Source organism: Bombyx mori, chromosome 11 (genome assembly GCF_030269925.1).
Source record: "Bombyx mori chromosome 11, ASM3026992v2".
Taxonomy (NCBI): Eukaryota; Metazoa; Arthropoda; class Insecta; order Lepidoptera; family Bombycidae; genus Bombyx; species Bombyx mori.
In genome coordinates this window covers 14,805,708-14,821,918 of record NC_085117.1, presented here as the reverse complement: position 1 = coordinate 14,821,918, position 16,211 = coordinate 14,805,708, and the positions used below count along the sequence as shown (strand labels likewise).

At 35.4% G+C, this 16,211-nt stretch overlaps 1 protein-coding gene across 2 annotated transcripts; it reads left to right on the top strand.

Moving 5' to 3' along the window:
- Nucleotides 1–3,567: 3,567 nt before the first annotated feature.
- Nucleotides 3,568–13,769, top strand: LOC101738508 (splicing factor 3B subunit 3). 2 transcript variants are annotated; one of them, XM_004933578.5, is made up of 17 exons: nt 3,568–3,728; nt 3,986–4,234; nt 4,661–4,831; nt 6,175–6,369; nt 6,599–7,073; nt 7,302–7,459; nt 7,854–8,030; nt 8,414–8,721; nt 9,019–9,174; nt 9,369–9,553; nt 9,743–9,909; nt 10,212–10,416; nt 10,598–10,737; nt 11,095–11,321; nt 11,509–11,959; nt 12,381–12,655; nt 13,558–13,769. In XM_004933578.5, the coding sequence occupies exons 2-17, from the start codon at nt 4,009–4,011 to the stop codon at nt 13,696–13,698; spliced, it is 3,657 nt and encodes a 1,218-aa protein (XP_004933635.2). In that variant the 5' UTR covers nt 3,568–3,728; nt 3,986–4,008; the 3' UTR covers nt 13,699–13,769. The 2 variants fall into 2 exon arrangements, with proteins under 2 accessions (XP_004933635.2, XP_004933636.2); XM_004933579.5 differs by lacking the exons at nt 9,019–9,174; nt 9,369–9,553; nt 9,743–9,909; ... (4 more) ...; nt 12,381–12,655; nt 13,558–13,769 and adding an exon at nt 8,261–8,307 and having other exon boundaries at nt 8,414–8,565.
- The last annotated feature ends 2,442 nt before the right edge of the window (nt 13,770–16,211 follow it).

The window sequence follows — 16,211 nt, the reverse complement described above, 5'->3', positions numbered from 1 at the left end:
CATATTGAATGCGTCACATGCAAAAACCCATATGTGCTCTATTTATGCTCTCTGACTACCCTCAAGATTAAAAAATTCAACTCAGTACTAACAAAACTTAATAATTGCACAAAATAAACACTGAGTGATCTAATATGGTGTTCTTTTCTTCTTTAGTATAGTGAATTGTGACCGCACGACCATCATCGTCATAAGGTATCCGTTATTCCAATGCACTATTTTTTAAATATTATGTCTCAAAACAGACGACACAGACTATGAAATCATTTAAAAAATAATTACTATTGCAACAGTAATGTAAAAATAATGACAATGATTAAATCGACAACGTTTATTTATTGCCTGTGCATTCTTAAGCCGATTATGACGTATGTCATTTTATAGTTGTTATTGGTATTTCGGGGAAAAAGATGGAACAAAAGAACGACAACAACAAGAAACAAAAGATGGCGCCCGAGGAATTTTAATAATGTGATGTTTTTATACAATTAATTATTAATCAAAACTTAACGAGACCGATCTTCACTAATCTTTGATAATACATACAAATAATGTCATCCCGATCTAAAATCAATAATAAAATCATTTTATATTATAGTACATCCTAACTTCCACGAGCTGCTAGGCCCGATATGTACACGAAACCCAATAAATAATTTATCGGAAAGGTTTATAGAGTCCACAGAACTTTTAATTGGAGTACGCTTCGTTTGGTGTGAAGCCAAACCTTTGATTTATAGTTTCGTAATAAAATAACGACATTAACATGCAAACCGTGTCTTGTTTGCGTGTTTTAAACTCCTTACTCAAGCAATTAAAAAAACACTCTGAATTATTTTCTTTTTCTGACACCTACTTAATTAAAACGACAAAATGTATCACCAGAGATATAAGATTTAATGTACACGCAACTTTTTCAGATTAAAATACACATTTAAAATTGGATATACCTACATACATGTAATCCTACATTTTTAATGCAAGCAAATTTGGTTCAGCGTCCTTGTTCTATTGAATTAACAGATTTACGTACAGTGTGGAACAATAAAATGAAAATATGTAGTTAGTATTCCAATATCCAACACTATTATATAAGCTCTGAAAAATAATATATCTAAGATCTAGAAAAAAGTGACTTAAAAAAAACATTGGGTTTCCCGCCACAAATTACACGCTATATGTACATAGATTCTCATTAACGAAAACTAAATTGATAGTATTTAGTATTTATGAATCGATAAACACAAAACAATTATTTAAATATAATCAGTACGCTTTTGTCATTGACAGCAATAAATTTAAAATATTTCATACAGAATACACATAACCAATTCATAATATATTCTATTTCCAAAATAACGAGTATAAACCTAAAATATTTCATCTTAAGAACACCTTTTAACACGTATTTTATCATCATGATAAAATTGCGTGCAAGACGTTCGTATAAAGCGAAATATTTTTTATTTGTATTTTTTTCTTTCCTGCGAACGATCGAACCGGCACACGTGCACATCATCCGCTGAGATCGTGACCTGAAACTAAGCGAGCCTTATACCTGTAATGTAAAATAAATAAATTACGTATCCGCCTAACGCATACCAAGCTTAACAATTTTACCAGACGATGACTGTTTTTTTTTTTGATAACGCCATCTTGTTGTCTTTAAAGCGGTCAGTTGCCCTCAATTAAAAAAAATTATTATTATTCGCCAATAGATGTCGGGAAGAGTTGATTATTGAAAACACGAATAAAACAACATTTTCTGAAAATAAATCGTAGCTAGATCGATTTATCGCCCCCGAAATCCCCTGTATACTAAATTTTATGAAAATCGTTGGAGCCGTTTCCGAGATTCAGATTATATACGTATATATTAATATACAAGAATTGCTCGTTAAAAGGTATTAAAGGTATAAGATAAGCTATTTTGTTTCTTGAGATATTAAAAATAATGTTCAAGTCTAAGATTCGTGACCGATACTTAAGAAAACTGTTCAAAAATGTCGATTACGTTTACCGATCGCAATATCGATATCACCGAAATAACAGTTCAATTGAAGGGCAGTCAAAGACATATTGTTTTGCAAAGAAATAAAAATACACAAATTTATTTATGAAACGTCGTACAAACATTATCAGTGACGGTGAGTAAGCGCTGCTTCGTAAAGGCAGGTACTAATTTTTCGACCCGAACCAATCCCACGATGAAAGATCCCAATATTTAGTACTAATATCTGCCAACATTATAAATTCACGTTACTTGTAATAATTACGATACATATTAAAAGGCTGTACCAATATTATTACATACTGTAAAAAAATTATCACAAACCAACCGCATGTACATGGGTGTGCGACAGATATTATGCGATTGGGTGATCAGCTTATAATGTTCATGTGGATGACGGGATCTAGGTTGAGATGTCTGCTCGGTAATTCCTCAACAGCAGGTAGAGTTTTGAGCTCGTCTGCCAAACGGCATTAATAAAATAAAAGATACAAAACATAATGCAGGGACAACACATAGCACAATTATGGCCTTGCAAACCATTATGCACGCAGCGATTCTACTTGTTTTTTTTTTTAAAATAGATTGATCATCGGAGTAACGGACCACTTGGTGTTAAGATAAATCGATTCCCTCGCCCACCTTCGTACATGATGTACAAATCACAATAAAATCTATCCTTAATTCCGTTCAGAAAACGCTCTGGCGGTACCTAAATAAATACATAATTATATATTTATATGACCAAAGGTACAGAAAAGGTACAGTTACAGTTACAGAAAAACAATACAATTTTCCATTAGGCTTAAGGACTCTAGAAGATGTACAGCCTATTCGCCAATTCTCAAGAAGACAGCAGGGTGCCTCACCTTTGGACTGACAGGCGCTCACTGGGCAGACAGAAAAAAATAATTGCGTATTCGCTCAGCTATCAAAAAGCAGAACGGATAGGGAGATTTGTCTACTGCCGCCCTACCGAGGAACTCTACCGAGATTACTGAACCGAGGCCTTAGTCAGGACATTGTATATCTCCGACGACCTTTCAAAATCAGTCGGAAATAATTACGTTGGAAGCACGTTGCATTGCATTCACTTTATGATTTGGCCCTTTTTTCACGTAACAATTTAACACAAAGTGAGCGGTGAGCTCGATGTCTGTAACTAGGAAGAATTTGAGAGAGAGATCCTTATCAAATCTCTAGTGAGATTAGATGTGTCTTAATACGTGTAATTCCGAATAATTTAAGTAAATACATTTAATATAACTGTATTTTAACTAAATTAATTTTGATTTTATTATTAATAAAACTTTTGTTATTAATGAACTAACATTGAAGCTTTATTATCTATTAAGGTAAATTAAAGTTATTTTTATTGTCTATTTAAATATCTCATTGCATGTTATGTGGACTGCAATGGACATCTATTGACAAAAAATAGCCGTTGCTCATTCGTTGAAAGCCTGTGCTACAAGTTTCACTACCCAACAACAGATGGCAGAAAACAGCTACTAAAATATTTCTTATATGGCAACATTCCTCTATAAAACTCGACGCCATGATGCAAAATCCTCTCATTTGATTGGTCCGTGAAAACGAAGCTCAATGGCGTGCTCTGAATCCGCCATTTTACCGGCAACTGCTTGTGCCGGTTCACCCGTGAAAATTAAATACTGCATCGAGCCGCATTGCGGCCATCAATTGCTAATATTTAAAGGTAATCTTTTAATTCTCTCGTTTTGCTAGACTATGATGCATTTCAATTTGTATTTGCACTAGGTATCTCCACGATAAATTATATATTAATCGTGGTCGTTTTTTCGGTGCTATAACAGAAAGCTCACCCATTCGAAAGCACAAAATCCTTTCTGCTTTCGTCAGTTACGAGCCCTACATTTTAATTCCACACCTCTGTTTCAGTTGCTTAATTATTTGAAAAGATAAATTAACTAACCTAACCCGATTTATTTTCAGGGATAGGTTAAAATAAGATCACGATGTATCTCTACAATTTAACACTGCAAGGTTCATCTGCCATAACACATGCCGTACATGGAAATTTCTCTGGAACTAAGCAACAGGAGATTATTATATCACGTGGCAAAACACTTGAATTGTTACGGCCAGATCCGAACACGGGAAAGGTCCACACATTAATGAAAATTGAAATATTTGGTGTAGTTCGGTCTATTATGGCTTTTCGTCTAACCGGAGGAACAAAAGGTAAGTAAACTTTGGCCATGTGACCATGTGGTCCATTGAACTGTGTAGCTTATCTCTTTTAAATTATCTTAATCCCAGAATTTCCTCTCAAATCCAATATTTTTACATTATATAAGATCGAAAATAACACTGCATCATCTTGCTCCATGTTTTTTATAACACAAAGAACATGGGATAACTAGATGCACAAAATATGGCCAAAGCGTCGCTCCTTGCATTTTCTCAATGTTGGGATGTACCGCAATGGAACAAACTAATCCTAACAGATAATGTGAACTTTTATGACTCTTGACTTTGTAGCATGCTTAACATGATAGATTATTGCACACATTATAAACGCAAAAATAACCTAAATCTCCAAAGTTATACCTAACCCTGAACTTACGAACAATAGAACACAACATTAAAATATAGAATTTTCTGCAGATTACATTGTGGTTGGTTCTGATTCTGGACGTATCATCATTTTGGAGTACATCCCAACTAAGAACATTTTGGAGAAAGTCCATCAAGAAACATTTGGTAAATCTGGCTGTAGGAGAATAGTTCCTGGTCAATATCTATCAATTGATCCTAAAGGAAGAGCTGTTATGATTGGTATGGACTTTTTCATAATACCTACCTCTTGAATCAATTTTAGTTTTGGGTTCCAAAAGAGTAGTTTTGGAATGCTGCAACTAAAAATTACAATTAACCTTTAGCACTGCTACAAAGCCATAAGACTTTCTTCTCGTCTCGAAAATCTGCCAGAGTTGCTGATATTCAGTGGTACAAAACGTGGAGTATTAAATTCTAATGCCCGTATCTTTAGACGTTTCGTCAAATAGTCCTCTTAACTCATCCGATGATGCTCGAGCATTCCTCCCAAACTTACTCGAGTTTGGTATTTTTAGTCGACCATTACAATATTCATCAACTGTCCTCGAGTGAGGTAATAATGATTAAAATTTGATCAAGCTTGACTTTATTTATTAGGTAGTAAGCAAAATATGACTCTTATGTAGGTAAATAAGGAGTTTCAAATATCTAACCACTAGTCTAAACAAGAGTCTAACCTCGAACTATTTACTTTATTAATAAAAATTATCAAAATATGTGCGAATCATGCACAGATCCAGGCCATTGCACAACAATATCATATATTTCCATTTGCGGTCCACATACTATTTGGAAATTGATAGAAAACCAGTCTTGAGGAACGTTCATGGTACGTCGCGACGTACCTTGACTTGACAGTTCGCTTACTTCACTCCGATTAGGAAAATTTTCCAAGGACGTTTGAGTGGAGTTTATTTTTACGACTAAGCATACCAAAACGCGCGTTGGAGGTTGAGTCGAGTCAAGCTCGTGTAAACGACTAAAGATACGGGTGTAAGATTTGTTTTCTCTGATTTTGGTTTATTGAAGGGAAACTAGTATAAGTTTACTTAAGCACTGTTTGTGCATACAATTTCAATTGGACCTTTTGTAATTTAATTTGTTTGTACCTTTTAATGTATACTGTAAATTTTTATTGGCATTTATGGTGATGTGAACCAATAAACTGGAAAATATAATTATTAAGATAAGTAATAATGGGACTCTAGTTATGCCACACATGTGATGCATTGATTTGAGACCAAAAATCGCACATGTCTTTTTTTAAGGTGATTATCTCACTCTAAAATCGAAAAACAGGTTTACTGTTTTGAAAACATCAGTAAAAAGATATAAATATCTTAATTCCAATGATGCTTGGTCAATCACTAACTTTTGGTTATCTCTGAAATACTGTCATTTACAATACCATACAATAAAAAAAAAAAAACAATTTTCACTGTCTGATCTTATAAAACTGCTTTTTGTACTTTGAATGGTACAATATTAAATTCATTACATTCCAATTTATTTGCTCAAATGAAATTTACAAAATCAGTACTCAAAGTTTATTTAAATTTTAGGTGCAATTGAAAAACAGAAATTGGTATACATTTTGAATAGAGATGCAGAAGCTCGACTAACAATATCTTCACCACTTGAAGCTCACAAGTCAAACACACTAGTTTATCACATGGTTGGTGTTGATGTTGGATTTGAAAATCCCATGTTTGCATGTTTGGAAATTGATTATGAAGAAGCTGATTCAGATCCTACCGGTTAGTAGTAATTTGTTAATTGAATGTCTTGTCATGTTTTGCTTAGAATTTCATATACTTTTTGTGATAATTTAAACATACTATCTAATTACAAAACATACTATGATTATTCTGAGGTCCGTGTTTCTGATTGACAGTGACGTCAAATCCTCTCTGTATGATTTTTAAATTAACACACAAATAAGTCTTATCTTTACTTTTGAAAATCAATCATGACTATCTTCCACAGGCGAAGCTGCACAAAAAACTCAACAGACTTTAACATTTTACGAATTAGATCTTGGTTTGAATCATGTTGTTAGAAAGTACTCTGAACCTTTAGAAGAGCATGCAAACTTTCTCATAACTGTGCCTGGAGGAAATGATGGTCCTTCTGGTGTCCTTATATGCTCTGAAAATTATCTCACATACAAAAATTTGGGTGATCAACATGATATTAGGTGTCCTATACCTCGCAGAAGAAATGATTTAGATGATCCAGAAAGAGGAATGATCTTTGTTTGTTCTGCCACGCATAAAACTAAGTCCATGTTTTTCTTTTTGGCACAAACTGAACAGGGTGATATTTTCAAAATAACTATAGAAACTGATGAAGATATGGTCACTGAAATAAAGCTGAAATACTTTGACACTGTACCAGTGGCAACATCAATGTGTGTTCTTAAAACTGGATTTTTGTTTGTGGCTTGTGAATTTGGCAACCAGTGAGTATACTTTTGTAAATATATTTGCGTTGCATAAGTGCTAGTGAGTATAAACTCATTTTGTACTCTTAAGAATTACTTCATGCTATAGAAATTTATCCTTGAACCAAGGTCCTCCCTTGTTATGGGGTGAGTGCACACTGATATAGGATGTACATACTAAGTTTATGATGTGTGCTGTACATCTATTTAGGAATGATAAATTACTAAAATACACATAAATTTCAGCTACTTATATCAGATAGCACATTTGGGTGATGAAGATGATGAACCAGAATTTAGCTCTGCTATGCCTCTAGAAGAGGGCGACACATTCTTTTTTGCACCAAGACCTTTGAGGAATTTAGTACTGGTAGATGAAATGGATTCTTTGTCACCAATATTAGGTAAGTAGTAGCAATTGAACGCATCACTGGTGCGCCTTATCTTACTGACCGTTCGGGCCACGAGGGTCACCCGTGAGCCGCGGGAGGCTTTCCTACAAGCCACTCATTGCAGCTATCAAACAAAACTCTTATTAAGCCGAACCCAAACGCTTTGGTTTTCAAATCAATAGAAATTTGCAGTTTAAAGTCCTATGTTCCGTGCAAATTATTGCATTATATAAATTTTATAATGAAAATCTCAAGTTGATAAAAGTTAGATTCTCTAATTTTGCCTTGGCTCAAATAGTATAGTAAGCTAGGCCCACCAGTGGGCCGCATGGCGTTCAATGTTTTAATGAGGAGTCCTCAAAATAAAAAATAGTATATATATATAATTGATTAATAAAAATTCCAGCTTGCCATGTGGCAGATTTAGCTGGGGAAGATACTCCGCAAGTTTACTTGGCATGTGGGAGAGGCCCACGATCCTCCCTTAGAGCACTAAGACATGGTCTTGAAGTTGCTGAAATGGCTGTATCAGAGCTTCCAGGATCACCGAATGCTGTTTGGACAGTTCGACGAAATAAAGATGGTGAGTATTAATTTACTCTGTTTCATTATTTCAGGGAGCTCTAAAATTAAATAATTAAACTGTCGAGATTGAAGTACAGGAGCATAATGATTATAATTTTGGTCCGTGTTACTGATAAACTGTGACGCCACTCTACTACTACCACTTATGAATGCTCCCTTTTATCAACAAGTTACTAATAAAACCCTGGTTGTTTGTCAAACATAAACACCAGTGGTTTTTCTTTTCAGAATCTACTAACGGCAGGTGAACAGACATGGTTCAGCATGACGAACAGGTAGGCAGAGCAAGTTATCTACACTGAAGATCAACATCGCCATCAACAAAATTTTCTTAGTTACTTATTGAACATAATAATAGCTTTCAATTTTCTTTGGTTACAGAGGAATACGATTCTTACATCATTGTGTCATTCGTTAATGCCACACTTGTTCTTTCCATCGGTGAGACTGTTGAAGAAGTCACTGACTCAGGATTTTTGGGAACTACACCTACACTTAGTTGTCATGCAATGGGTAATGACGCTCTAGTACAAGTATATCCTGATGGTATAAGACATATTCGTGCTGACAAACGTGTAAATGAATGGAAGGCTCCTGGAAAAAAATCTATAGTCAGATGTGCAGTCAATCAAAGACAAGTCGTCATTGCCCTAACTGGAGGGGAGTTGGTATATTTCGAAATGGACCCTGTAAGTAAATACAAAACATCGAAAAACCCTTTTTCGACGTATTTGCGTGGCGTTGCCTTCGGGTGAAGCCGCGTGAGAGTGATGCGTAGCTGTCTTTCATACAGTGATGAGCACACAACGTCGTAAAACATGTTACCTTCCCCTTGTGGTAGAGGGTGGCGCTCGGCATATTCCATAGCCAAGCTGGAGTCATTTTGACTATGAACGCGGCAAAACCATGCTGTGGACATTCTTAAAAGTACTAATCTTAAATGTTTGTTAGTAAAACACATATTTCAAATAAAATTTGTTTTTCAGACTGGACAGCTCAATGAATACACAGAAAGAAAGAAATTATCTTCAGATGTTTGTTGTATGGCATTAGGTTCAGTTGCAGCAGGGGAACAGAGAGCATGGTTTTTAGCAGTTGGTCTCAATGATAACACTGTCAGAATTATCTCTTTGGACCCAGCAGTAAGTATTTCTGGTGACCATAATAACCACATACAATAGCAATAATTGGAATGATGACACCAGGACACCACTGATTTTTGTGATTACAACATCCCAAAAAAGCGTTATTCTCAAATTACTGAATGTTTAAAAAATTATACAGTTAACTCTTAAGCATAAAAAATTCAAAAAATATAGATTTTTTTTTCTTTCAGGACTGTCTTTCACCACGTTCTATGCAAGCTCTTCCTGCTGGTGCAGAATCATTATGCATTATTGAGCAACCATTTGAATCTGGTGCAAAATCTGCCCTGCATTTAAACATTGGCTTAAGCAACGGGGTGCTGTTAAGAACTACCTTAGATTCTGTAAGCGGTGATCTTGCAGACACTAGAACTAGGTAATTAATTAATCAAATCACTATTACTAACTTCTTTTATTGTAAAAGCCAATGATGTTAACAATTGTAATCGCTCCGTGTTTCATCTGAAAATTTTGATGAGTAATTAACCAGATCTGAGAGCCCTTACTACTATGAAAACATAATTTTGAAAATGATCATATTTTAAGTTGGTTTTTTTTTTTGCAGATACTTGGGGTCAAGACCTGTGAAGTTATTTAAAGTAAGGGTACAAGCTGCTGAAGCAGTACTAGCTGTGTCGTCTAGAACATGGCTAGGATATCACTATCAAAATCGTTTTCACCTTACACCTCTATCTTATGAATGTTTGGAATATGCAGCAGGATTTAGTTCAGGTAAGAAATAAAAATTACTGTTTAAAATATCGACGTGTTTGCCTGGCCTTACCTTTGCAGGTGAAGCCAAGCAAGAGTGGTGTGTAGCTGTCTCATACAGTGATGAGCCCACAACGTCGTAGAGCATGTCGCCTTCCCCTTGTGGTAGAGGGTGGCACTCGGCATATTCCATAGCCAAGCTGGAGTCACTTCGACTGTGAAGGCGGCAAAACCATGCCGTGGACATATAAATATTAAATAAGTAAATATTATATTTTAATAAATAAAATTTAAATTAAAAACAAACTGCATTTGTGTTTCAGAACAATGTACTGAAGGCATTGTAGCCATATCTTCCAACACTCTGAGAATTTTGGCTTTAGAAAAATTGGGAGCTGTATTCAATCAAACATTTGTCCCTTTAGAATACACACCAAGAAAGTTTATAATAAATTCTGACAACAATCACATTATAGTTTTAGAAACTGATCACAATGCCTACACAGAGGAAATGAAAAAACACAGAAGGTATTTTTTTCTTGACAGATTTTAATTTTAATTTACACTTGACAATTTAAATGATGAAACAAAGACACACAAACCTGAAATTAATGTGGAAATCTCCTGCAGTACTGAATTAACTATTAATTATAAAAAATAAATAAGACTTTATTTGGTTATATATTATAATACATTTAATATATTGTAGAATTCAAATGGCCCAAGAAATGCGTGAAGCTGCTGCTGGAGGTGCTCCTGAAGAACAGCAACTAGCAAATGAAATGGCAGATGCTTTTCTATCTGATACTTTGCCTGAATACATTTTTTCTTCACCTAAAGCTGGAGCAGGTAACTTTCTTTTGTTTCTCTGATATATTATGGTTAAATTTACACTACACAATAAACAAACCAGAAAATAATTATCTTGCTAAATTATGCATTAAAAATTTGGCCCTTGCAAGTTTTTTATACAAAGAACCATGCATGCTTTCATATATAGCCACATTCTCTGGGCAAGAGTAGTCTACATAAAAGTAGTCTGTCTCTAATCGGATGTGGCTACATAAAATTCCCTACATTAATCCCAAATGATCTAACATTAATCATTTGATTCAAGTATGGGAAACATTAAGAAAATAATAATTGATCATTGTTAAAATGATTAAAAGGTTAACCACAAAATAGTAAAAAAAAACATTATTTCAGGCATGTGGGCATCTCTAATTCGTGTTGTTGACATGGGTATTGGTGGGGGTCAACCCAATACATTATTTAGACTTCCACTGGAGCAAAACGAAGCAGCTGTTTCTTTGTGCATAGTAAGATGGGCTGCACATGCTGAACATGCACAACCACATCTTGTGGTTGGTGTTGCAAAGGATTTGATACTGTCTCCTCGTTCTTGCACTGAAGGCAGTCTACATGTTTATAAGGTAACTTAAAAACGAATAATGAAATTTACACAATACAAAAGATTTTCCAATGATGTAAAATTATATCGCTCCGTGTTTCATCTGAAGATTTTTGACGAACACTTAACCAGATCTGAGGTTATAGAAAAAAATTAAAAGCTAGCTATCATATATTACAAAATGTAAACCTTTGAATTCTGTTTTTCAGATATATGGCAACACTGGAAAATTAGAACTTGTTCACAAAACTCCAGTAGATGAATATCCTGGTGCTATAGCAGCATTTAATGGTAGACTACTAGCTGGTGTTGGACGCATGTTAAGATTATATGATATTGGACGACGAAAACTCCTACGTAAATGTGAAAATAGACATATTCCAAATTTAATAGCAGATATAAAAACGATTGGACAGAGAATTTTTGTTTCTGATGTCCAAGAATCTGTATTTTGTGTCAAGCATAAGAAAAGAGAGAATCAATTAATTATTTTTGCTGATGATACCAATCCTAGATGGATAACAAATAGCTGTATTCTTGATTATGACACTATAGCAGTATCTGACAAATTTGGTAATGTGGCTATAATGCGGTTACCACAATCTGTAAGTGATGATGTTGATGAAGATCCTACTGGAAACAAAGCACTTTGGGACAGAGGTTAGTTCTGTGAATTAATATGCAGACTATTTAACTTTTTTTAATGCCAAAGCTAACATTTAATGTAAAAACTACACCTATTTACTCATTGATGCTAGGAAAATCCACCATTTATCTTGAAGTTGTGGATGTCTCGATCAATGGTTTTCTTACCAGAATACATCATTCCTATAATATGCAAGATAGTATTCTTATTCTACCTTACTTCCATTTAATGGAAGTAAGGTAGAATAAGAAGTATTCTGAAGTAAATTCTGGCCATAAAATATATTCTAATTTCAAATGATGATACAGAAATATTCACATGCTAGACTAATGAATTTTTATGATTCTACTTAAAATCTGAGTACATTTTAAAGTTCTTTATTCATAAATAAAATTAATTTAGAAGTAATGTTTAGATAAACTTTATTGGTTTCAGGTTTACTTAATGGTGCTTCACAAAAGGGAGATGTTGTGGTCAATTTTCATGTTGGTGAAACTGTAACCTCTCTACAGAGAGCAACATTAATTCCTGGTGGTTCTGAAGCACTACTATATGCAACAATTAGTGGGTCTCTTGGCGTTCTACTACCGTTTACATCAAGAGAAGATCATGACTTCTTTCAACATCTAGAGATGCATATGAGAAGTGAAAATTCACCATTATGTGGGCGTGACCATTTATCTTTTAGAAGTTATTACTACCCAGTAAAGGTATGTACTCACTTGTTGCATTATTGGAAAATATTGACGTTTTTATAAATTTAGTAAATTTTAAATTACATTCCGACAGTCAGTCAGCAGATGTCTTCATTCTGAAGACATTTGTGTTACACTGTTGGTATAGCAAGGCTGACGAGTTATGCACGACGTGCGATCTGCCGTTATGGTGACGCCGCCTTGCGATCGGATGCTGCATTCTTGAGAGTCGGGTTCGCTGTTATCAGCTTATCTGTAGTTTTTAGAATGAACAGTTCAACTTTATCTAATACTAGCGACCCGCCCTCGCTTCGCTTCGGAAACATTAAAACACACATGAAACCAAAAAAATAAAAAAAATAAAAATTAAAAAAGTAGCCTATGTTCATCAGGGACAATGTCGGCTTCTAATGGAAAAAGATTTTTTCAAATCGGTCCAGTAGTTTCGGAGCCTATTCGAAACAAACAAACAAACAAATCTTTCCTCTTTATAATATTAGTATAGATTCAGATTAGAAAGGAAAACAAACCCACGCATAAGATATTTCGCATAACAGGTGGTAGGACCTCTTGTGAGTCCGCACGGGTAGGTACCACCACCTTGCCTTATTCCTGCCGTGAAGCAGTAATGCGTTTCGGTTTGAAGGGTGGGGCAGCCGTTGCAACTATACTGAGACCTTAGAACTCATAAATCAGTGGGTGGCGGCATTCACGTTGTAATGTCTGGGCTCCAGTAACCACTTAATACTACGTGGGCTGTGAGCTCGACCACCCATCTAAGCACAATTTTTTATTCTTGCCCTGGAAAGGAATAAGCTCAAAAATAAACTGTTTCAACACTTTATTACTGCATTCATTTACTTACAGTCCAATTTCTGATATGCCAATTAAAAATCGCGATATTTGTTTTGTTGCAGAATGTGATTGACGGAGATCTATGTGAACAGTTTAACTCCCTAGACCCTGGAAAACAAAAAGCCATCGCAGGTGATTTGGAACGTACTCCCGCTGAAGTATCAAAAAAACTTGAAGACATTCGAACTAGATATGCGTTCTAATTAATTATAAATTAGTTAATAAGTTTTTCTATTAATATAAAAATAAAATATTGCGATAAGGTTCAACACAAGCATTTCATTACTAAAACCTTTTTTGTCCAGAAAGTATCGACTTTTATGGTCTGGTGTAAACCAAAACGGAAAAAATATATTTTTTTTTAATTTAAATGATTTAATCATCAATGTTGTTACAATGTTGATTTCTTCAATTTAAGAGTTCACTATGTTAAGTAGGAATTATCGAAGCCCATAGATATCAACATAAAATCTCGCTACCCAACCTTGAAGTCTCCGTTTTGTAATACAACTGCTGCACCACGGCAGAGATACGCATAGTGATAGTGTAATACCTATCCTTGTGAGAGCTCCCAATATCATCGGTAATTAGGTCGCAAATTAGGTAGGTGGTGCCTACCTACCTATGATTTTTGCGAGTGTCTATATTCATTACCGACCTACGCGATGTTTTTGATATCTTTATGGAAGTCATTCGCCCGCATCCTACATCATCTACTTCGATCAAAATGAATGCAGCAAGAGACGTCACGACGACTTATTTACTAAGCGTTAGGTACGTACTCGAAAACTAGATATTAGGTAGCAGCGGCCTGGCTCTGCCCTTGGCATTGCTGAGGTCCATGGGCGACGGTAACCACTCACCATCAGGTGGGCCGTATGCTCGTCTGCCTACAAGGACAATAAAAAAAAGGTCTGGCCAGATATTGATAAAATTTAAACGGTACGAGAACGAGATTCACTATCTTAAAAAAAAGAATTTTCAAAATCTGTTCATCTAGAAATAAGTTCTGAGGTAGGTACCTTAGATTGGGGGGAATCGGGACCCTTTCCAAATCCAACACCTCAATGGTTTTCTTAGGGTAATAGGTACCAATAAAATTGAGATTAAAATGGTTCCGGAGGCTTAAAATTTTATATACATTAACTTATACATAGTTCATTACAAAATATACAAAAAACTAGGTTGACCTGATTCACCTTGGCTATGGGGTGAATCTGAAATTTTTGTACATCGATTGATCATACTTTAATTGGGATCGATTTAAAGATTAATCTTCAACGGAAAGAATCACCATACCATGCAAAAGCAACAGTCCATGATAGCTGGAATAACGATGAGAGTTGTTCGTTTTTAGAAAACGTATGTAGATAACCGAGTGGCACCTGTTCTTTGTATTATTATATCCGGTTCTTTGTATTGCTGAAGTCCATGGGCGATGGTAACCACTCACCATCAGGTGGGCCGTATGATCATCTGCCTACAAGGGCAATAAAAAAAAGTACTATTCGAGTAGTTCTTCTATCCGATGATTTGCAAGCAAAGTAAATTGTCCGTTCGTAACAAGGTGACAATACAAAATTATACACTTGCATAAGTGCGGTAATGATTTAAGCAAGCTTAGTGTTCGCTCACGGGACCCGCACTGATTTGGAACCCTCTGTCATTCAATCCCGTTTTTGCAGGATAGCCGTCGGAGCACCGCGGTTCGTGATGAACGTGGATCTTCATGACGATCTGGAGTCAAACTCCATCACTAAGTCTTCAGTCGGCATCAGTGCCCCATTTCGAGAAAAAGGCGACATGAAAACCCTCTTGTCGTGGCCGCCGGAAACTACATACCCGATTCTGCGGACCGAATGGAAAACCGTCGCCGTCGCCCAAATCACGTCATTTCGGATCCTCCCGATCTACTAACGATGCTTTTAGGCTAATTACAAACACCGGTCATCGTTCTCGTCGAACCCACACGCGACTAAGGGTTTGGCGAATAAATTAACCCACAGAACCCACTGAGTTTCTCGCCGGATCTTTTCAGTGGGTCGCGTTTTCGATCCAGTGGTAGATTCTGCGAAGCACTGCTCTTGTTAGTATTAGCACATGTCCTCAGGTTAGAACCTCGTGAGCTCATCTACTCATTCGGTTTGGCTGGCATAGCCCTCTAAGGTTACTAGCTAAGGTAGGAAAAAAAATAGTGGTACTAGTTGCTATTAATCTTCTCTACTATTCTGAACGTTTCGTGGCCGAATAAAAATGGGGTAGACAGTTCATGTAGTAGAAGGGACATATTTACCTAGATCGAAATATTTTGAATTCTAATACCAGATAACATGAGAAAACGCGAAATGAGAGTGAATGAGACCATATTACTCTGGATTTCCACTGTGAACGGCCATACTGAAAACTGTCGAATTAGAGAAGCAATAGCGTTGTAAGTTATTTACATATAAGTACTTTCAAATAAAAAATGTAGAAATTATGGAAATTATATTTCATATCTTTATATCAATCTATGTCAGCTTAGTGTAAAATTCTCTCCACGTCATTAAACATAGTCTAGTCTAATCATGACTCCTGATTGATATGATTGATAAATACAATCAAATTTTTATATACATTGCAATTAATTTATTTCAACTTAAATGTCCCCAAAACATGAACTGAATGTTACATGTATCAACGATTTCAAAAAAGTAATAAGATTGTAATTTCGTTT

What these genes read in the sequence shown, in the direction of transcription:
- LOC101738508 (XM_004933578.5), top strand. Translation starts at nt 4,009, where the DNA reads ATGTATCTCTACAATTTAACACTGCAAGGTTCATCTGCCATAACACAT. An exon ending in CTTGCAGACACTAGAACTAG is followed by an intron (nt 9,554 to 9,742) that starts GTAATTAATTAA and finishes TTTTTTTTGCAG; the next exon opens with ATACTTGGGGTCAAGACCTG. An exon ending in GAAATGAAAAAACACAGAAG is followed by an intron (nt 10,417 to 10,597) that starts GTATTTTTTTCT and finishes AATATATTGTAG; the next exon opens with AATTCAAATGGCCCAAGAAA.